Source organism: Hemiscyllium ocellatum, chromosome 1 (genome assembly GCF_020745735.1).
Source record: "Hemiscyllium ocellatum isolate sHemOce1 chromosome 1, sHemOce1.pat.X.cur, whole genome shotgun sequence".
NCBI lineage: Eukaryota > Metazoa > Chordata > Chondrichthyes > Orectolobiformes > Hemiscylliidae > Hemiscyllium > Hemiscyllium ocellatum.
In genome coordinates this window covers 75,628,072-75,650,102 of record NC_083401.1, presented here as the reverse complement: position 1 = coordinate 75,650,102, position 22,031 = coordinate 75,628,072, and the positions used below count along the sequence as shown (strand labels likewise).

The following is a 22,031-nucleotide window of genomic DNA, read 5'->3' as shown; positions in this document are numbered from 1 at the left end:
ATACTTGTTCGCTATAAAGTGCTTTGAGAATTTGTTAAGTGCTAGATCTCAGTTTCATAAAAAGTGCACATATCTGCAGCTTTTATATTGGTATTGAATTCACCCTTATCTTTTTTTGAATTTTTTATAATTGTCATTTCTTTGTATTTCTGAATATCCATCTAAGGCTGTCATTTCTTTGTGTTAATGAATATCCATCTACGCTTGCCAAGCTCTTGCTTTGATAGTTAAGCATCACTTTGCTGAGTGGTGCCTGATGAAGGGTTTTGACCCGAAACATTGATTCTCCTGCTCCTCAGATGCTGCCTGACCTGCTGTGCTTTTCCAGCACCACACTCTCCACTCTAATCTCCAGCATCTGCAGTCATCACTTTCGCCTAGATCTCTTTGCCATGGGTCCAATGTCCACCTGAGGTCCTAGGGGAGAGATGGGAGTGTCGCCTTGTTTTCTTTCTATATATCCACAGTGCTTTTTAGTTTGCAGCTTATTTTCTCGCTTTCACCCTCCCCAGAGATCATCCACCAGATCAAAGAGCCTTCAACTGATAAAACACAGGAGTAGTGACAATGAGATGCACTGTCTTTATACCTGATCCTATGGAACTATTGTAGCCGTGCAGGGAGCAGGCCTGGTTTGACAGACAGCTGCAGATGAGGGGGGCGGTGCTGCTGCTGCTGGTGTTGGTGGTGGGAGAGCTGGAATGCGGGACGCGCATTGACGCCGTACGTCGGTTGCCATCCGAGCGGATCCGGCACGAACTGAGGAGTCCTGGGCTGTGATTGACACAAACTTTCGGCCACAAAATGTAGTAAAGCAAGTCGGAAGGAACTCCGCGGTTCCAGCATGGGCTTCTCCGGGAAGTTCGGAATGGCCCTGTTGCTGTTGGGGATATGTGTGTCTGCAGCTAATGGAGGTAAGCACTTGCTGCTCTGAAGTTGGAAAGTCACCCGAACAGTAGTTCTCCTCAGGAATACTGCAAGCCTGCTCCCGGGAAGGACAGGGTCCCATCAGATGGATCAGTGTGGCACTCCCTCCCTCTGTGCGCCCGCTTGTTAGCTTTAAAACTTGAGTTGCTGTAGTTTTCATGTTATTGACAAATCTCTTGCTCTGGTAAAAACAATGACTGCAGATGCTGGAAACATCTCTTGCTCTGACCGTTAGCAGGTTAACCCACTTTCTCATCAGTTTGTCACCAAGAGGACAGCATGGAGTTAGGATATTGAGTTTTGTACGGCATTCATTTGTGCTTCATGATATTCTTAAAATATTAAATGTGAAGTGAATGTGGTCTCAAATACACAATTGTTTGTATGCATTATTATTAACTGTCAGTTTAATTATTAAATTAAAATAAAATTATTATAAACTGTTAGTTTAATCATTAAATTAATTTAATTATTAAATTAAACTAACATGATTAGTTTAATTTAAAAACAAGTTTATTTTACTTAACCGCGTTCTAATTTAGTGAATATGTGCACGTGTATGTATAAATTGGTACGCTATAGGTTCTGTTCGAGTATATGAGCTGCTAAATCCACGTTTAAAGATTCTACAACATTTGCCCAACAGTCAGCTTTAATTCCACCAGCTGTCAGTCCAGTGCTTACTGTTTTTTCCCTGTTTCTTCATGGTATTGAGGATCCTGGGGCTAACGAAATAACATCATTCTGTTTTAATCTGCATTACAGTGCTTTTCATTATCCATTACATCTTCCAAATATATAAGATGACTAGTATCATCAGTTTCTTTGTCAAATGGAGTTGAGCTTTCAGAACTATCTGTCTTTCCAGTCTTCCACAACTGACTGGATTGGATTGCAATTGCTGATTCTGATCATGACATCCTTTCAGGTCTTAGCACTTGTCAAAATCAGATGCGAAATTGCAGACTCCTTGTATGTCTAGGAAGGAAGTGCTTAAGCCATTGGCACAAGCCCAACTTTGAAAATGCAATGTCAAAATGTTCAACCTCTTTGTGACTTAAGTTCATGAAAATAAGTTTTACGTTCCTGGATTTAATTTTAACCATGTTTTCATATAAATGTTTTGAAAGGATAAAATTGCCCTTTTATAAATTTTTTTTGAATGTGAAATATGGTTTTTGGTGGCACCAGGCAATGGGACAGAAGATGATTAAAATGCATTCAATCCTGGCTTTGAAGTTGTCTCCCTTGAAGCTAAATCAATAAGCAATCCATTAGTCTGCCTAAGGAATTAACAAACTTAACGACTGCTGCGTCCTGGAGGGTTTTGGTCCCATGCACTTTACAGGAGCTGTATGAGATTGGCAGCTGCTTGAATCGCAAACAGAACTAGGGGCTAGTGACTCAGATGTTTAATGAATACGTTGCATTAGTACAGTATTCACATAGATGGAGGACATAGTGGATGGTGACTCTAGACAGGGGTATGTTGGTATTCTCGGGCATGTTGATGTTAAAAAAAGGTTTTGGGTGTTTAGAAAAGCATTAAGATAGAAATGTACGAAGACCAGATGGGTTCTATCCCAGCATGCTGAGGGAGGAAATGGCTGCAGTCTTGTAAAAAATCTTTTGTATTCTCTTTAGTTACAGGAGAAGACTGGAGAGTAACTAATGTTGTTCCTTTGTTAAATAAGGACAATAGAGATAGTTCAGGAAGTTACAGGCTAGTGAGCCTCACAGCAGTGTTAAGGAAAGTATTGAAGAAGATTCTTAGGGGCAGGAATTATTCACATTTGGAAAAATATGGATTTATTAATGATAGGCAGCATGGCTTTGTGTTGATGAGATAGGCAGCAAGGCTTTGAGTCTTGTGTCTCAAACTTGATTTGAGTTTTTTAGAAAGTGACAAAGATGCTTGATTAGGGCAGGGCAATGGATGTTGTCGACACAAACTTTAGCAAAGTCTTTGACAAAGTTCCTCATGGCATGCTGATGCAGAAGGTGAAGTCACATGGGACCTGTGGTTAGTTGGTAAAATGGATAAAGAATTGGCTTAGCCATCGAAGACTAAGTAGTACATAGTAGTGGAAGAAGGAGCTGGAGATCTGTGACCAGTGGTGCTGGGCTGGAGCCTTGGGCAGAGAAATGGCAGATGGAATTTAATCTGGACAAGTGTGAGGTGATGTATTTTGGAAGGTGTAATGCAGGACGGAAGTATTCAGTAAGTGGCCGAAACTTTACAAGCATTAACAACAGAAGGATCTAGTGTACATACCATGCAAGTGGCAACACAAGTGGATAAGGTGGTCAAGAAGACAAATAGCATGCTTGCCATCATTGGTCGGGACATGGAGTATAAAAATTGGCAAGTCGTGTTGCAACTGTGTGGAACTTTAGTTAGGCCACACTTAGAATATTGTGTACAGTTCTGGCTGCCATACTGCGAGAAGGATGTGGAGGCTTTGGAGAGAGTACAGAAACAGTTTGTCAGGATGGTATATTGGAGGATATTAACTGTGAGAAGAGATTGGACAAACTTGATTTGTTTTCATCTGAATATTGGAGGCTGAGGAGCAATCTGATCAAAGTTTACAAAATTGAGAGGCGTGGATGGAATGGATTCTTGGAGTCTTTTTCCCAGGACAGAAGTGTCAATTACGCTGGGATATTGTTTTAAGGCAAAAGGGAAAGTTTGAAGGAGATGTGAGAGTCAAGTGTTTTACAGTGAGCAACATAAGTGCGCTGCCAGAGGAGGTGGTAGAACCAAATACAATCACTAAGTTTAAGAGGCATCTTGACAAATACATGAATAGGCAAGAGATAAAAGATATGGACAGCATAGAGTTTTTGGTTTAGAAAGCTGTCATATGTCAGCGCAGGCTTGGTTGGCCAAAGGGTATGTTCCAGTGCTGTGCTGTTCTTTGTTCTTTAAAAAATAGATGGGAGTTGGTCAGGGAGTAGATTTTTACTTAAAAAAAAACGTCCAGGTCGACGTTATGAATCAACCTTCTCAGATTTGTTATAACACAGTTCGGGAACAGGTGGGACTTGAACCCAGGCCTCCTGGCCCAGAAGTAGGATAACATCACTGCGCCACAACAGCCTCTTCACAATTTCCAGGTATCCAAAGTGTTTTTCAGCTGAATGAGTATTTCTGGAAGTGTAATCACTGATGTATTGTCAGAGTCATGGTTACCAATTTGCACTCAGTCAGGCCCAACAAACATAATGTGGTAATAATCAGATAATCTGTTCCTTTGTTGTTGGATTGAAGGGTAAATATTTTCCAGCACACTGAGGAGATTTTCCCTGCTGTTCTTTGAAATATTGCCATGGGATTTTTTTTCACTACAGATGGGCCCTTGGTTTAACATCTCATCTGAATTATGGCACCTCTGAGCATGCACTGTGTGTCAGCCTGGAGTTTGTGCTTGAGGCTATAAAGAGCAGGATTTGCCTTTGTGACTCAGATGATGGTGCTACCAATTGAGTAATGGGGACTGGCATCATTTGTATTTAAGAGATTAGTGGGTGACAATTTTATAGTAATGTCTCCTGGGAGGTGGGGGGTGCAAGTTGTCTGAGCTGTTGTCTGTGTAGCTCGTGCAGTATTCTCCTGGGGTCCAGGTACACACACCTGCTTTTCTGGCATATGTCTTAATACATTGAACCTGCACCCTCCTAATGGTACATTATCTAAATTGCTAATATGATGCTAGGAATCCACGTTTGGATAAATCAGGTCTTGGTAATACAGTAGCACCTCGACCCGGTTCGCGAACTGAATCAATTTTTCCCATTGTTCGGATAGCGTCAGAATGCTTGGACGGCTGTTCACAGCACACGTGCCAAAGACGAACTGAATGAGATCATGCGGGGCCTGAGAGCTTTTGCGTTCAACAAGCGCGTAGCAAAGCAGAACAGTGAAACCACATGGTCACACACGGGCTTTTTGCGGTTGTCCCTTCATTCGTACCTTGAATTTCGTACGTACGTTGAAGCAGAATTTTACGTACAATCCTGTTCGTAAACTGATTTGTCCATGAACAGGGTCGTTCATATGTCGAGGTGCTAATGTACTTAGATTGCCCTCTCCTGAGAAAAGTGCTCTGAAGCAGTAAGATGGGGCCTGGAATGGTGTTAATTAAAAGACCCAGAGATTCGTGTTGAAGTTAGATGAAATTTATCTCCTTTTCCTGTTGAAAAACATCTGAACACTTTCAGAAGCATTTCTGAAGTTTCTTTAATCCATTTGCCAAAGTTTATTGTCATTGTTACACTGAGAGAGGAGCACGCTGGTAATGAGCTGAACCAGAAATGAAAATGTGTTAGTAATTCACCAAAATGAGTCTGCTTGTCTCATTTTTGTACTACCTTCCAGAGTAAAGAAAATTTCACCAGGCTTCTTTCATGAACTTAAAAATAGATAATTTATTTTAAGCAAGATCTAACTCAGTATGTAGATTGTCCAACCAGAGGGGAGGCCATATTGGATTTGGTACTCGGTAATGAACCGGGACAAATGATGGGCTTGTTAGTGGGTGAACATTTTGGTGATGGTGACCACAATTCTGTGACTTTCACCTTGGTTATGGAGAGAGATAGGTGTGCACAACAGGGTAGATTTTACAATTGGGGGAAGGGAAATTACGATGCTGTAAGACAGGATTTGAGGAGCATAAGTTGGGAGCATAGGCTGTCAGGGAAGGATGTGGTGGAAATGTGGAACTTTTTCAAGGAGCAGATACGACGTGTCCTTGATATGTATGTACCTATCAGGCAGGAAAGAAACGGTCGTGTGAGGGAGCCTTGGTTGACGAGGGAGGTTGAATGTCTAGTAAAGAGGAAGAAGGAGGCTTACATAAGGTTGAGGAAACAGGGTTCGGACAGGGCAGTGGAGGGATACAGGGTAGCCAGAAGGGACCTGAAGAAAGGGATTAGGAGAGCTAAGCGAGGGCATGAAAAATCCTTGGCGGATAGGATCAAGGATAACCCCAAGGCATTTTATGCGTATGTGAGAAACATGAGAATGACGAGAACGAGGGTAGGTCCGATCAAGGACAGTAGTGGGAGATTGTGTGTTGAGTCGGAAGAGATAGGAGAGGTCTTGAATGAGTACTTTTCTTCAGTATTTACGAACGAGAGGGACCGTCTTGTTGAAGAGGAGAGTGTAAAACGGACTGGTAAGCTAGAAGAGATACTTGTTAGGAAGGAAGATGTGTTGGACATTTTGAGCAACTTGAGGGTAGACAAGTCCCCCGGGCCTGACGGGATATATCCTAGGATTATGTGGGAAGCAAGAGAAGAAATTGCAGTACCGTTGGCAATGATCTTTTCGTCTTCACTGTCAACGGGGGTGGTACCAGGGGACTGGAGAGTAGCGAATGTTGAGCCCCTGTTCAAAAAAGGGAATAGGGATAACCCCGGGAATTACAGGCCAGTTAGTCTTACTTCTGTGGTAGGCAAAGTAATGGAAAGGGTACTGAGGTATAGGATTTATGAGGATCTGGAAAGACACTGCTTGATTAGGGACAGCCAGCACGGATTTGTGAAGGGTAGGTCTTGCCTTACAAGTCTTATTGAATTCTTTGAGGAGGTGACCAAGCATGTGGATGAGGGTAGAGCAGTGGATGTAGTGTACATGGATTTTAGTAAGGCATTTGATAAGGTTCCCCATGGTAGGCTTATGCGGAAAGTCGGGAGGCATGGGATAGAGGGAAATTTGGCCAATTGGATAGAAAACTGGCTAACCGGTCGAAGTCAGAGAGTGGTGGTAGATGGTAAATATTCAGCCTGGAGCCCAGTTACAAGTGGAGTTCCGCAGGGATCAGTTCTGGGTCCTCTGCTGTTTGTAATTTTTATTAATGACTTGGATGAGGGAGTCGAAGGGTGGGTCAGTAAATTTGCAGATGATACGAAGATTGGTGGAGTTGTGGACAGTGAGGAGGGCTGTTGTCGGCTGCAAAGGGACTTAGATATGATGCAGAGCTGGACTGAGGAGTGGCAGATGGAGTTCAACCCTGCCAAGTGTGAGGTTGTCCATTTTGGAAGAACAAATAAGAATACGGAATACAGGGTTAACGGTAGGGTTCTTAGTCAGGTGGAGGAACAGAGGGATCTTGGGGTCTATGTACATAGATCTTTGAAAGTTGCCACTCAGGTGGATAGAGCTTGTAAGAAGGCCTATGGTGTATTAGCGTTCATTAGCAGAGGGATTGAATTCAAGAGTCGTGAAGTGATGTTGCAGCTGTACAGGACTTTGGTTAGGCCACATTTGGAGTACTGTGTGCAGTTCTGGTCGCCTCACTTTAGGAAAGATGTGGAAGCTTTGGAGAGGGTGCAGAGAAGATTTACCAGGATGTTGCCTGGAATGGAGAATAGGTCGTACGAGGATAGGTTGAGAGTTCTCGGCCTCTTCTCGTTGGAACGACGAAGGATGAGGGGTGACTTGGTAGAGGTTTATAAGATGATCAGAGGAATAGATAGAGTAGACAGTCAGAAATTTTTTCCCCGGGTACAACAGAGTGTTACAAGGGGACATAAATTCAAGGTGAAGGGTGGAAGGTATAGGGGAGATGTCAGGGGTGGGTTCTTTACCCAGAGAGTGGTGGGGGCATGGAATGCGCTGCCCGTGGGAGTGGTAGAGTCAGAATCATTGGCAACCTTTAAGCGGCAATTGGATAGGTACATGGATGGGTGCTTAATCTAGGATAGATGTTCGGCACAACATCGTGGGCCGAAGGGCCTGTTCTGTGCTGTATTGTTCTATTTATTCTTTAAACAAGTGGCAAAATGATTAACAGCTAAGCTACTTTGTCAGAAGTAAGCATAGATTCTTATATCTGAATGCATACATTCATACAGACAAGACAACTCAGCTCCACAGATACTTTGTGTTTGAAAAATAAAGGACTAGCACCTCTGTGGGTCCGGAGTATGAATTCAGAATATAGAATGGGTTGACTGACATATGAGGAAGGCTGGATTGACTGGGCTTGTGTTCGCTGGAATTTAGAAGAATGAGGGGGTGCTCTCCTAGAAACATATAAAATCCTGATGGGACTGGGCAGGCTTGATGCAGGAAGAATATTCCTGATGTTGGGGCAGTCCAGAACAAGGGGTCACAGTCTCAGAATTCAGGACCGAGATGAGGAAGAATTTCTTCACTCAGAGAGTTGTGAACCTGTGGAATTCTCTTCCATAGGAAACTGATGCTGCCAGTTCATTAGATATATTCAAGAGGGAGCTGAACGTGGCCCTTGCAGCTAAAGGGGTCAAGGGGTCTGGGGAGAGGGCAGGAATGGGATACTGAGATTGCATGATCGTGTTGAATGGTGGTGCAGGCCTGAGGGGCTGAATGGCCTACTCTTGCACTTATTTTCCATGTTCTATGTTTCTGATTTCTCATAGTCCCTTCAATTTCCTGCAACTAAGGTTAAGTTGCTGACAGTCACAGAATGGTGAAAGATCTTTAGACCAGATTTCAGGAAGAGATGGAAACAATTAGGAACCCTGATGTTTGAAATGTTATCAAGTTTCACTGAGCGATCTTACAGCTAATTTTACTTTGTCTCTCTCATTGACTCTGTGTGTGTGTTTGTGTGTGTGTGTGTGAGAGAGAGAGAGAGAAAGAAAGCTCTGCTTTTCCCTGCAAACTCCTGCATTCATAACCACATCAAGGTCTGTGAAGACACATCCAGAGACTGTTTCTATGCACAGCACAGAGTCTAGGGCTTGTCCATATCTGTTTATCCCACAATTAAGTCATGAAATGCACCTCTCTCATTTAAAACCTTTACTGGACTCTTCTCTCAAATTACTTGCATTTTCATTCAGACAGTTTACAATTTTCTTTGACCTTTTAGCTTTTTGTTTCTCATATTCCCTAAATATAAATGTATTCATAACAATGTATCACCATGCGGTATATAGGCAAGTAGATGACTTGTTCACATCAAGAGCACAACAGATATGAGCGTTACAGTTGCTGTGATTTTGCTTTTGCAAGGCAGCAGAAAGATGGAACAGAGGTGGTAAAGAAGGTATGGTTCATGCCATTCCTCTTGGCAAGTTTGAGCCGGTCTCCACCATGGTCCTTCACAGTGTTAGGATATTGCCTGACAGACTAGTCAATGAACATCTTGATCTGCATGCCTAACAGTGATGCCTCATATGTCATCTTTTCCAAATCCTGGTTGAGTTCTTGCACTGTACTTTTTCATAGTGAGTGGTTCGGAAATGGAACGTCTTAGAGTGTGGTGAAGGCATGGTCAATTGATTCATTCAAAAAGGCATGTATAATTCTCACCTTGAAACAATGTAAAGGGTCATTGAGAAAAGGCAGGGGTTTTGCACTAAGTCTAGGCCTCCTTTTGTACTATTACAATTCTGTGATTCTTGTCCCTAGTTCTTCACCATGTGCTCAACAAAATCCTGTGGTAGCCTTCAAGATTAATATGTTGATTGTATCTAAGTGTCATATAACAGGTGGTGCTATGATTTTGTGCAGTCCATTTCACTTTGGGCTGTTGTGACTGGACAGGTAACATCCAAGTTCAGTGGGTAATATGGAAAATAAATGGACTATTGGACTTTCTTTCAAAGAGAATGGAGTATAAAAGTAGGGAGGTTTTGCTCAAACTATACAAGGCACTAGTCAGACAAGAGCTGGAATATTATGAACAGTTTTTATCCTGCAACTGAAGGAAAGAGGTACTGTCATTGGAGGCAGTCCAGAGAAGGTATGATACCAGGTATGAAAGGACTGTATTATGAGGGCAGGTAGAATATGGTGAAATTTAGAAGAATGAGAGAGCACTTTATTGAAATCTCCAAGATTCTTAGGAGAATTGACAAGGTACATGTTTTCCCTTGAGAGAGTGTCTGGGACCTGAGGATATTAAACGCAGAATAAAGTTAGCATATTGAAAACAGGGACAGAATCATAGTTTTACAGTTCAGTAGGAGGCCATTTGGTGCATCTTGTCTGTACCAGCTCCTGAAAGAGCTGCCCAGCTAATCCCATTCCCCAGCCCTATCTCCATAGTCCTCTTTCACTTTCAAATATATATCCAGCTCTGTTTTGAAACCTCCTCTGGAATCTGCCTCCACCACTCTCCCAGGGAGCAAATTTCAAATCTGAACAACTTAAAGTAAAGAAGTTTCTCCTTATCTCACTCCAACTCTCTTGCTGAGAGTCTTGAAATCCTAGTTCTAGGCATATAAACTAGTAGAAACAGAATATCCTCCTTTTAACTTGTTAAAATTGTTCATAATTCTGAACACCTCAATAAGTTGCCTCTTCATCATCTCTGCTCCAAGGAGAATAAGCCAGATTTTTCTAAACTTTCCTTGTGTCTAAAATCCCTCATTTTTGATACTGTTTTAGTAAATGATCTCTGCACGCTCTCTAAGGCTTTAACATCCTTCCATAAATAAAGTTCTCAGAGCCGAGCACACAATTCCAAATATGGTCTGGTCAATGACGTGTAGAGGTCTTGCTTTTGGACTGTATGCTTGTATTTATAAACCCAAGGATCGTCTAAGCCTTCATAATAACTGTTCCAACTTGCTTGGCCACTTTCAGAGAATCATGCGTGTGAACCCAGAGGTCTGTCTGCTCCTATACTTCCCTCAAAGTTGTACCATTGAGGGACATAACTGCAAGACAGTGCCTATGACATGTCCTGTAGCCTGGTCACATTTGAATCTTTTTCTTTTGTTTTGTCTGTTACTGGCATGCCTGGCATTCTATCCTACAGTTCTCATTCAGTGCGTGGCTTGATGTTAATGGTAGAGTAAGAAACCTGTTTGGCCAAGAGGATACAAGTTATGGTGAAATACCCTTGTGCTATTGGTCCACATTGTCTCACGGATGCCCAGTTTTGAGTTCTTGGATTGGATCTAATTCCATCTCGATAAGAATACTTAAGCTGTATTTGTCGTTGGCTGCGCGTTTATTTTCTGCTCTTTCTGGTTCTGGTTCTGTTTTAGGCCCTTGTTATGTCCTTCAGGAACTGGCCAGTTGATCAGTAATGGGGCTACTAAGAGTAGTTTTGGATGGCTATTGAAATCTCCTATCTAGTGTAGAGCTTTGTCTTGGCTACTTTCAGTTCTAGCTCAAAAAATGGATTGAACATGGAGCAGCACTGTTTCTTTAGCTGATGGGAATGTTGTGGTAATCAGCAGGATGTTTGCTTGCCCATGTTTGACCTGATGCCAGGGAACCTCATTAGGCCTGGAGTCAGTCTTAAGAGGGCAGTTGCCACAGAAGGCTGTGAAGGCCAAGTGGATTTAAGCCAGAGGTAGATAGGTTCTTGATTAGTAAGGCATTACTGTGGGGAGAAAACAGGAAAACCAGATTGAGAAATATATCAGCTATGATTGAATGGTGGAACAGACTTGATGGGCTGAATAGCCTAATTCTGCTGCTATACCTTATGGTCTTAAGGATGTCTGTGGCCACTCCCTCCTGCTTATGCACCTCTGTGGGGGTGATACTTCTGGTGGTTCAGTCCTGAAGGTAGGAGAGCACATTCTCAGGGACGGTGAGGAAGGAATTTAGGATATAGGCTGTAAGGCATGTCTCAGAAGTGTGACTTTGTCAGGAAGCTTGTTGCTTGACTAGTCTATGGGAACGTACCGTCTCATAATTTTGACAGAAGTTTGTGAAGAAGGTATTTCCAAGGTTAACTGGGAAAAGTGTGCCTAGGTCAATGCCAAGTGGGCTGTCTGGTTTTATTCTTATTTGAAGTTTTTGTAGCAGTTTATTACAATGTGGGTTGCTAAGCCATTTGTGAGTGCTGTTAAGATATAACAGTAGGGGCTGTGAAGGGGCTCCAGGCTTCCTTTCCAAAAGGTAAGTTTTTGAATCAGTTGGTTTTTATAACAATCCAATGGTTCCATTACTGATACTTCTTTGTTTAATTCCTGTTTATAGTCCACTTTTAAGTTCCCACTGGCAATAGCAGGACACGAAATTGTTTTGAGAACATCAGCCTGAGCCACTGAATAGTGGGTAAAAAATGAGGTCTGCAGATGCTGGAGATCACAGCTGCAAATGTGTTGCTGGTCAAAGCACAGCAGGCCAGGCAGCATCTCAGGAATAGAGAGTTCGACGTTTCGAGCATAAGCCCTTCATCAGTGGAATAGTGGAGCCACTTCTTGATTTCTGTTGAAGAATAATCTTGAATTATTTTATTAGCTAACATCCATATAACAAGAATGAGTGGGCATATTTGAAGTGATTATACATTGTGTATTACACAGCAAGAATATATTGATTTTATAATAACACCAGGCATCTCAATAGTATTTTTAATTGGAGGAACATACCAAATGGCATTTGTATGAAAGAGAATAAAACAATTGAATGCAGTGCCAGAGAGGGAAAAAATTATTAGGACAGCTGATAATTATTTGAACTTGAAACTTAAACCATTACCACCTCTCTTTATATGATTTTAAAAAGTTTGTTTTAACATTTTTCAATGACATCACATAATTTCAGTTCCATATTTGTCAATAGGCCACAAAAATACTGCTCTTATTATGTCTCCATTATGGCTATGTCAGAAGAACCATTATATATTGCTGAGCTGCCCCTAAAGTCAGGGTTACTGCTTGCAGCAAGGCTGCAAAATAAAGATAGCATAATATTTCGGTGAACATTACTCAACTTAGCAGTTGCATTCCACAGATACTATGCCCATTATCTCAGCAGCTGCAGAAATATATAGTGTTACTTTGAGTACAGTTATAGACTAAGAGGACAAAATATCAATCAAATGGGTCCTAAATTTCTTCAGATTTTAAGACTATAAAATATAGGAAAAGAATTCGGCCCTTTGGCCCATCAAGTCTGCTCCACCATTCGATCATGGCTGATATGTTTCTCAACCCCATTCTCCTGTCTTCTCCCAGTAACTCTTGAATCCCTTAGCAATCAAGAATCTATCTTTGTTTGTCTTTAATGCATTCAATGATTTGGCCTCACAGCCTTTTGTGGCAATGAGTTCCACAGATTCCCCACCCTCTGGTGAAGAAATTCCTCCTCATTTCAGTTCTAAAGGATCCTCTCTTCACTCTCCGTGTCCTATTCCCTCCTACTAGGGGAACAGCTCCATATTAAGTCTATTGAGGCCTCTCCGTATTCTGTAAGTTTCAATGAGATTCTCCTTTATCTTTCTAAATTCCGTCAAGACTCAGTGTGCTCAATTGCTCCACATATGACAAGCCCTTCATCCTCAGGATCATTCTTCTAAACTTCCTCTGGACTCCCTCCAATGCCAGCAAGTCCTTCCTCGATTATGGGGCCCAGAACTACCTACCATATTCGAAATATGGTCGGGCCTCAGCAGTACATCTCTGCTCTTGTATTATGGCCTTAAGGAAATGAGAGCTAACATTGCTTTTGCCTTCCTAACCACCAGCTGAACCTGCACCTTAAATGAATCCTGAACTCCCAAGTCTCTTTGAGCTTCAGATTTCTGAAGCATTTTCCCATTTAGAAAATAGTCTACACCTCTGATCTTTCAAGGGAATTGCATAACCTCACACTTTCCCACATTGTATTCCATCTGCCATTTCTTTGCTCACTCTCTCAGGCTGTTAAAATCATTTTGTGGTCTCCTTGCTACCTCAACACTATCTGTCCCTCCACCTCGCCTTGTGCACTCAGTCCTTCACCCAGAAATGATTCCAGGATTTTGCCTCTGCTATCCATTATTTCTGGAAGTTTATTCCACATTAGCCACTGATTTTCTTCAGAACATTATCCAAAATGTGCTGTTTATGGCTTGAATCTGTATTTCCTGTCCTGCATTCATTACTTATTTTAGTGATACTTCAGATTTATATTTTCTATTTCCCTAACTACCTTTTATCTTTTAGATTGTTTCTCAGGTGCCTTCCTTTTGGCTTGAAATTCTACAGATTTTCCGGTTGTTTGTAAAAACACACAGCTATGGCATGAGGTTTAAATCTTGCAAATCTTCATTGAGATGTCTAGCAAGTGTTTTAATGTCTTGCAGGTCTATCAGTAACCTCAGCAGGATTGGCCACAATACTTGAGATGCAATCTGACCAAAGTCTTTATAATACAGTCTCAGCTTTCCTGGAGCCTGTAACCTATGATTTGACTATGCTTAACACTGAAAGATAGTATAAATGCAACTAAGCTGAAGTATGCACGAAAACCAATCTATCATATGCAATCCCTTCCATAAAATAGCTCCAATAAATGACTAAAAGCTAAAATTAAACAGATGAGTGAAGAGTTGAGGTGTTTCTATTTAATCTTTGTTAGTATGTTCCAGAATCAGCCTTTTTAGTTTTAATTTGTTCTGAATTCATTAATCTGTACATCACTCCTTTCAGAAAACTAGTGATGGTGATATGAAATGTAGGAATTGTGCTCTCAAAGTTGAGATTAGAGTGAGTGATCTATGTGATTGAAATTCTTATCAAAATTGTTTTTTTATATATACAGAAAGACCGCATAAACAAATGGGCACCTACTTGAAGGATTTTATTTTCTGTCTAAGTCTGTGGAGTTCTGTTCATCAAAAAGAACTGCACGCTGTATTGTTCAATATATTTTTGGCTTAGTTGGATAGATTTTTGATCAACAAAGGGGCCAAGGGATATAGGGGGCAGGCTGAAAATTGGCGTTGAGGCCACCATCAGATGAACCAGGGTTTTTGTTGATTGGTGGAACAGCCTCCAAGCTCAAACAGTCTACCCCTGCATATAGTTCTTACATGCTTATGGGTGTTAACATTGCTGTCAGCTTAATCAGGAAATTGAAAAAGAAATTGCGTTTTATAGCTTCTCGTGTTATCACCTGTAAACTCAGAACCATGTCTCTTGCTGAGGCATGTTTCACATTGTTTACATTCCAGTTAAAAAGAAAATGTTCTAAGTAGTCAATGAGCTCTCTTTGATTTTATTTTGGTTTGTCGAGTACATAATTTTGTTGAAATATAAAGTGTACTGTCTAGACATAATTGATGATGTTTAGATAGACATGCCACATATGTGCTTTGATATTCATTAAGGTGCCAGTACTTGCTTATGATAATAGAGGATTGATAGACCTGGGATTTTATATATTTTTGAATGATGGTCCATCATCTGCAGACGTCAAGCATACGCTTTTAGTTAAAAACAAAAATCAGTCATTCTTCATGTTCATTATATGTAGATTAGTCTGTGACTTTGTACAAGGGCAGCAAATGTATGGGAACACCACCACCTACAAGTTCCTGACACTGTGCTGACTTGGAAATAAATTACCTTTCCTTCAGTGATGTTGGTTCAAAATCTTGGATATCCCATCCCAGCAGCACTATGGGTGCTCCTACTCTTGAAGGATTGAACTGGTTGAAGAAGGCAGCTCACCACCATCTTCTTTATGGCATTTAGGGCTGGGCAATAAATGTTGGTTTAACCAATCATACCCACATTCACTTGAAAAAATGAAAGGAAACTTGTTACCCAGTCACCACTGATGTCAGACTTGCTGTGGTGCAAGCTTATATATAGATATGATAGAATTGTAGAGGTTCATCTGCTTGTGTGTTACATGATGTAAAGCATACCATTACACAGGTGAATGCTGCATTTCTGCAATCCCACTTGGTGCTATAACATGATATCGAAAAGGAACGGTAGATGTAACCAATTCAAACTTAGTCATTGACATTGTAAACCAGACAAATAATTATGTAGCAGCGACAGAATTCAAGTTCTAGGAGGAGGTCAGTAGAGATTGGAGATAGCTTTGTAGATCACGAAGCATAAATGTGTACGTAAGAGGATAGATTGGCATGTGACGACAGTTAGACAGTGTAGCAGTAAAGTACGTACATAAAAATCGTTAGAATAGACTTCTAGTTTCTTGAGAACCTTCGCTCTGAAATGAGCAAAAAACCAGCCCAGTATGTTGCACTAAATTTTTGGAAAAAAAAACAATTTTGTACTGTAACAGAAAATAAAAATTTTACAGGATTTCCCAGCAGACCTTGTTGACAAGCTTATTGTTTTCAGTGGTTTATTGTCAAATAGTGACAAAAGAATGGATACAGATTGGTCTGTATTTGAATTTGGATGAGACTCCCATGAACTCTGACACGCCAGCCAGTAAAACAATGAGCAAAGTCTCTGCTGTCAGTTTCACAGTACTTATTCACGCAAGGTTGATGTTTCAAGTGCTTGCAATTTCTGCTTTTGATACAGTAAAGGGCATTGATACTTTTATCAGCATGTGCTCAAAATAAGTGCAGTTTCCGAAAACAGAAAAGTTATGAATAGCAGTAACACAGTTCTGAGATTCCAATCAGTTGTGTAATTTGGCAGAGAGGTGGAAAAGTAAATACTGTTCTAACACAACTGTTTTAACACATCTATTGTCACTCTACAGTTAATTTATTCTTTACATTGTGTTAAGTAGGCATGAGAGGCTGCAGGAGTTTGGCAGGATTGTATAGTTCAGCATGGAAGAGTTGAAGAGAACTTGCAGAACTTAGCCTATGTGAGGGAATCTTTTGAATGTTGTGATCCATGACATCTGAGTTGCATAGGCCCACAAGTCCTTTAAAAGCTGGTCTGACTCCATGAAAATTGCAATGGACCAAGACACTCATTTTGCCAGAACTGAGTGAGGAAGGTCAGGACAGCATGGTTCTGAAGAGTAACATCTATTCCACTTAGATGTCTAAGTCACATTTTAGCATTCATTGGAATTTGATTATTCACTGAGCAGAGTTTTCAATAGACAGAAACGAAGGCTAGGTGAAAACATAGATTTGCTTATTAATGATTTCTCTGGCCTGGGAGAGATCTGTATTTATAAAGGTTTGAGGCCAGTACCTTGTTGGAGGAGCACTGAGACATTGTTTTGCGGGCTCAGGAAGATTTAATTCTGGAGAAATGTTTTACAATTTGAATGGCTATCAGTTATTCATTCAAGTGGGAAAATAACAGTCCATGGAAGAAATTAAATGAGGCAATTCAGTTTGTAGGCTACTAAGGAGAGAGTGCACAAGAATTATAAGTTATAGGCACAGACCTAGGCCATTCAGCTCATTGAGTCAGCTCTGCCCCTTAAACATGGCTGGTATATTCCCCTGACTTCTCCCTATAACCCTTGATTCACTTACTAATCAAGAACTGACTTATCTCTGTCTTAAATATACTCGATGACATGGCCTCCGCAGCCTGCTGCAGCAGTGACTTCCTCAACTTATCCTCTCTCTGGCTGAAGAAATTCCTTCTCACCTCAGTTCTAAAAAGTAGTGTCTTCACTCTGAGGCTGTGCACTTGAGTCCTAGTCTCTCCTACTACTGGAAACATGTTCTCCATGTTCACTCTATCCAGGCCTCTCAGTATCATGGAAGTTTAATCAATTTTACCCCTTCATCTTTCTAAATTATTGAGTCCTCAACAATTCCACATGGAACAAGCTGTTCATCCGTGGGATCTTGTAAATCTCCTCTGGATCCCTGAAACACCAGCAATTCCTTCCTTAAATAAGGAGCCTAAAACTGCTCTCAATATTCCAAATGCAGTCTGACCAGAGCCTTTTTCAACTTCAGCATTGATCACAGCAGAGCTTCGATACGACTGTCCTGTACAGAGAGAGTTTGCTGCTTCTGCTGCTGTGTGGGAATGGCTTTGTCTTTGTTTTCTGTGAGGGTTCTACCAGCAGAACACCAGCTATAACAGTGCACTTGTCTGTTTATCATTTGATTTGGCTGTCGACATTTTTCTGATCAAGTTAGGTCACATGAAAAATGATTCAGGATAATAATCTTGGATTATATGTTCATTTTCCAGAGCTACATTCTACTCTGAATTCTCAAAGGGGCATTTACAAAAAAAAAGAGGTAGGTCTTTTCCCAAAGTGCAAGCTTCACCCCAATGGTTATCAGGAAAATAGATTGCAAGTCATCTTTGTAGACTGATGTAAAACTCAGTTGAATGGACAATTGTTTTGTGATACAGAGTGATGCCAACAGCATAGGTTCCATTCCCATCTGAATGAGCTTGCTATGAGGACCCACCTTCTCAATCTTGCCCAGCTCCTGAAGTGTGGTGATAATCATCTCTCTAATGAGAGCGCAGCTTATGGTCTTTTGGGACTATAGCAACTTCCATTTTCACTCAGCTATATTGGGTAGTCTTCTTAGAACATTGAGCTGAGAATGTTAAGTTAATGCAGCTCCCTCAGAAGTAAATACATTGTGTAACTTGCCTTCCAGGGCCTTGTCTCAAGTTATAGAAAGCGTCGACTGAATGGTCTTATCTTTGTAAATGCATTGAGTGTTTCTTCTTGGATATGGCTGTGCATTTATACAATGTCTAGTACTCCATATAGTGGGAAATTTATATAATATCCAATATCTAGAAGCTGGTTGTAAGCTTGTTGAATTTGCTGATAGTAAGGGGAACTGTATGTGTTTTTAATGGATTTGTTGAGAGATTTCAATCAGTTCTATAATTGGAAAGAGGTGGATAAGTAAATGTTGCGCATTGGGAAGTGTCGAATATTAAATTAAAACATTGATGCCATGGATGTACATTAAAGAAATAAAGTGAACACACTGAGAATGAAAATTGTGTCTTACTCATTGCATTCAATGTTAACAAACTGCTGAAAAACAAATGGAAAAAACGTAGAGGTAGGGATTAGACAAATGGAGTTCAAATCCACAGACTATTTGTTAAAAGCTTTCTGTTATTTTGGTTAGACCTATCTTCACATATATGTGATAGTTTTAACATTGTAAAATGCACCATGAGAGCACTGAGGTTTGATATTGAGTCACATGTGGAGTTATTACTTCCTATACAATAAAGTGGATGTACTTTCATCAGAAAAATGCAGAGAAGATGAGAAGAAAAATCCAAATGAGAGAAGATGGTTCTGCACTGACAAATCCTGAGTACATCACAAATTTGAATTTAACATACTAAGAGACCAGCAAAAAGTTTGAAAACGATAGTACCTGAGGAAGAAACCAGCAATAAATCTTTGAATATTAATCTTTTACCTCTCCCCTCCAATTGTTTGTTATATTTGAAACTATAAGTTTGTGTAATGCATGCCATCATCTTGCCCAAATCACTTCAAAGTCAAACATAAATCTTAGCTTAGTAAAATGCGATATACCTTGTATGCCATTTTATATTAGAGCTGTTGTAGCACCATGGCAGTATTCCTACCTCTGAGCCAGGGTTCAGGTCCCATCTGCTCGAGAGATATGTAATAACATCTCTGAACAGGTTGGTTAAAAAATATCTACCCACAGGATTAGACTGTGTTTCTGAATGTAAGTAGTTAAGAAAACTGAAACCAGAGATGGTGTCAATCTGTTGGAAACCGGTTTCAATATTAGTGGAATTTACACAATCTCATCTGTCATTCCCTCAGTCCTTCATTTTTTGTGTGGGATTAAATCAATCTTTGAATGAAAATGTTCTAAGTTTACTTTTTCCTAGTTTAAGACTATGACCAATGGCCCTTATTTTTTCAAGTAATACTTCAAACTTACCTTACCTGAGCCAATTTGAGTGTGCGTTTATTAACAAGATCTTTGCGATCCACAGGAATGAATGAGTTTTTTTTAAGATTCCTCATTGTACATCCACGTTTCTCATGGAATCACACTTGTTGCTCCTTCTGTAATGCACACGCAGTGTGGAGATGAGAACTGCACATCAGTGCTCTGTGTGATACGACCGGCTTATTCATAACATTGTACTGCTCTGGTATTTTGAGACTCTTTATCCTCCTTGTATTGTTCAGACATTGACACTATTGTTTGACAAGATGTTCTGTGTCTCCTTGTGACAGTTCTGTTCTGCAATCCATGCTTATACAATCTATGCTGCTTCATTGATCAAATTAAAAGTAATTTATATTTTTCTTTGCCAATTTGCATAAATGATCAAAAGGCAGTGTTGAAGTAGATCTTTAGCCATATTATTTGTTTCACAATAGGGGATGACATAGAAACAGATGTCCAGAGTGAGCTGAAATCAAAGTCTTTATTACAAGCATCGTGCAGGGAGGATTCTTCAAAGAAGAGAAATCTCTTCAGAAAGTTCCAACTATAGCAGGCATTCATGCGTGGTTTCAACAAGGCAGTGTCCCCCATCTGACCAGTATCTCTTCCAATTATCACGTTTATGTCCTTTTGCATTACAGAACACGAGATATACACACACGCGCACACACACACACATGAAAAAATGATTTTAAAGCTACAAACCCAGCTTCAGCCTCAGCTAGTGCACCGACTTCTTGAAGGTGCCATGCTGGATGAGTGAACAGTACATTACAATAAAAAAAGAGTCACTTCTGTGCTTTGACCTCTGCACATCCCAGGCCCACATCAGTATGTTTTTCTAATCAACCTGTTCAGAGATGTTATTACACACCTCTGGAACAGATGGGACCTGAACCTAAACCTCCTGGACACTATCAATGTTAGCAATCTTTGAGAAGATTGTAGCTCAGGATTGAGGTTCAGATTGTAAGTTTGCTCGCTGAGCTGGAAGGCTTGTTATCAGACATTTCATTACCATGCTAGGTAACATTATCAGTGAGCCTCCGGTGAAGCGCTGGTGTTCTGTCCCACTTTGTATTTATATGTCTTGGTCTGTTAAGGTGGATGTTATCATTTCCAGCTCTTCTTCTCAGAGGTTGGTAAATGGGGTCCCAATCGATGTGTTTATTGATGGAGTTCTGGTTTGAATGCCAGGCCTCTAGGAATTTCGGTGCGTGTCTCTGTTTAGCCTGTCCTAGGATGGATGTGTTATCCCAGTTGAAGTGGTGTCCTCCTTTGTCTCACGTAAGGATACTAGTGATCGTGGGTCATGTCTTTTGGTGGTAATTTGGTGTTTGTGTATCCTGGTGGCTAGTTTTCTGCCTGTTTGGCCAATGTAGTGTTTGCTACATTTCTTGCATAGTATTTTGTAAATGACATTCGTTTTGCTGGTTGTTGGTACAGGGTCCTTTGGGTTCATCAGCCACTGTGTGTGTTGGTAGGTTTGTGGGCTGCCATTATGCCAAAGAGTCGGAGTAGTCTGGTAGTCATCTCCGAGATGTCTTTGATGTATCTGTGTGTGATGCTTTCCTGTAGATGCTGGTTTGAAATTCTCCATTAACTATTCGCTCCACTGTGTGACATCTAGGAATGGGAGTTTGTTGTTCTCCTTCTCTTGTGAATTTTATACAAATAAGGATATTGTTAATGTTGTTGTAGGTTTCCTTTAATTTATTCCATTTTGTGATGACAAAGGTATAATCCATATAGCAGACCTAAAGTTTGGGTTGGATATTGAGGAGGGCTGTTCATTCAAGTCTCTGCATGACTGCTTCTGCTGAGAAGCCTGGTATGGGGATTTCCATTGGTCTTGTTTGTAGGTCTTGTCATTGAAGGTGAAATGGGTGGTGAGCACAGGTCTACTAGCTGGAGGATGCTATCTTTGCTGATGATGTTGGTGCTATCTGGTGCTTTGTGTCCTTGGTTCCTCTATAGTGCGGTCAGTGTTTCTTTGGCCAGGTGGATGTTAATTGATGTGAACAGGGCTGTCACATCAAAGGAGACCATTATTTTCTCCCCTTCCATCTTGGTGTCTTTGGTGTTCAGGAATTCTTGTGTGGACTGAATGGAGTAGCATGAGTCTTCTACCCGGTATTTCAGTTTTTGGTGGAGTTGCTTAGCTAGACTGTACGTCAGTGTTCTGGATAGTGAGACTATGGGTCTGAGGGGGGTGGGGTGGGGGCTCTGGTTTGTGTACTTTAGGTAGTCCAGGGTGTGTTGGATCCATCTGGTTTCAATTTTTGGAGATCTGTGTTGTTAATTTGTCCTGATTTATGAAGTTTCTTCAGTGTGTTTGTGACACAGTTTTCAAGCTGTGGAGTCGAGTCTCTCGCCACCTGTTGGTAAGTAACTGCAAGTACTGAGTTCGCCTTTTCAATGTATTGTGTTCTGTTTAGAATGACGGTCATGCCCCCTTTATCTGCAGGTAAGGTTACGATGTTTCTGTCTTTTCTGAGTCCTTCTAGGGCTTTCCTTTCCTGTGTGTTGAGGGTG

The 22,031-nt window shown here is 40.9% G+C and overlaps 1 protein-coding gene across 1 annotated transcript in view; it reads left to right on the top strand.

Annotated features, from left to right (window-relative positions):
* The first annotated feature begins 758 nt into the window (after positions 1–758).
* Positions 759–22,031, top strand: part of cspg4ba (chondroitin sulfate proteoglycan 4ba) — a 105,884-nt gene continuing 84,611 nt past the window's right edge. Inside the window, exon 1 of the mRNA XM_060822822.1 lies at positions 759–914. Within this exon, the coding sequence (XP_060678805.1) occupies positions 845–914 (70 nt within the window). The 5' untranslated portion in view covers positions 759–844. The remainder of the gene's footprint in view (positions 915–22,031) is intronic.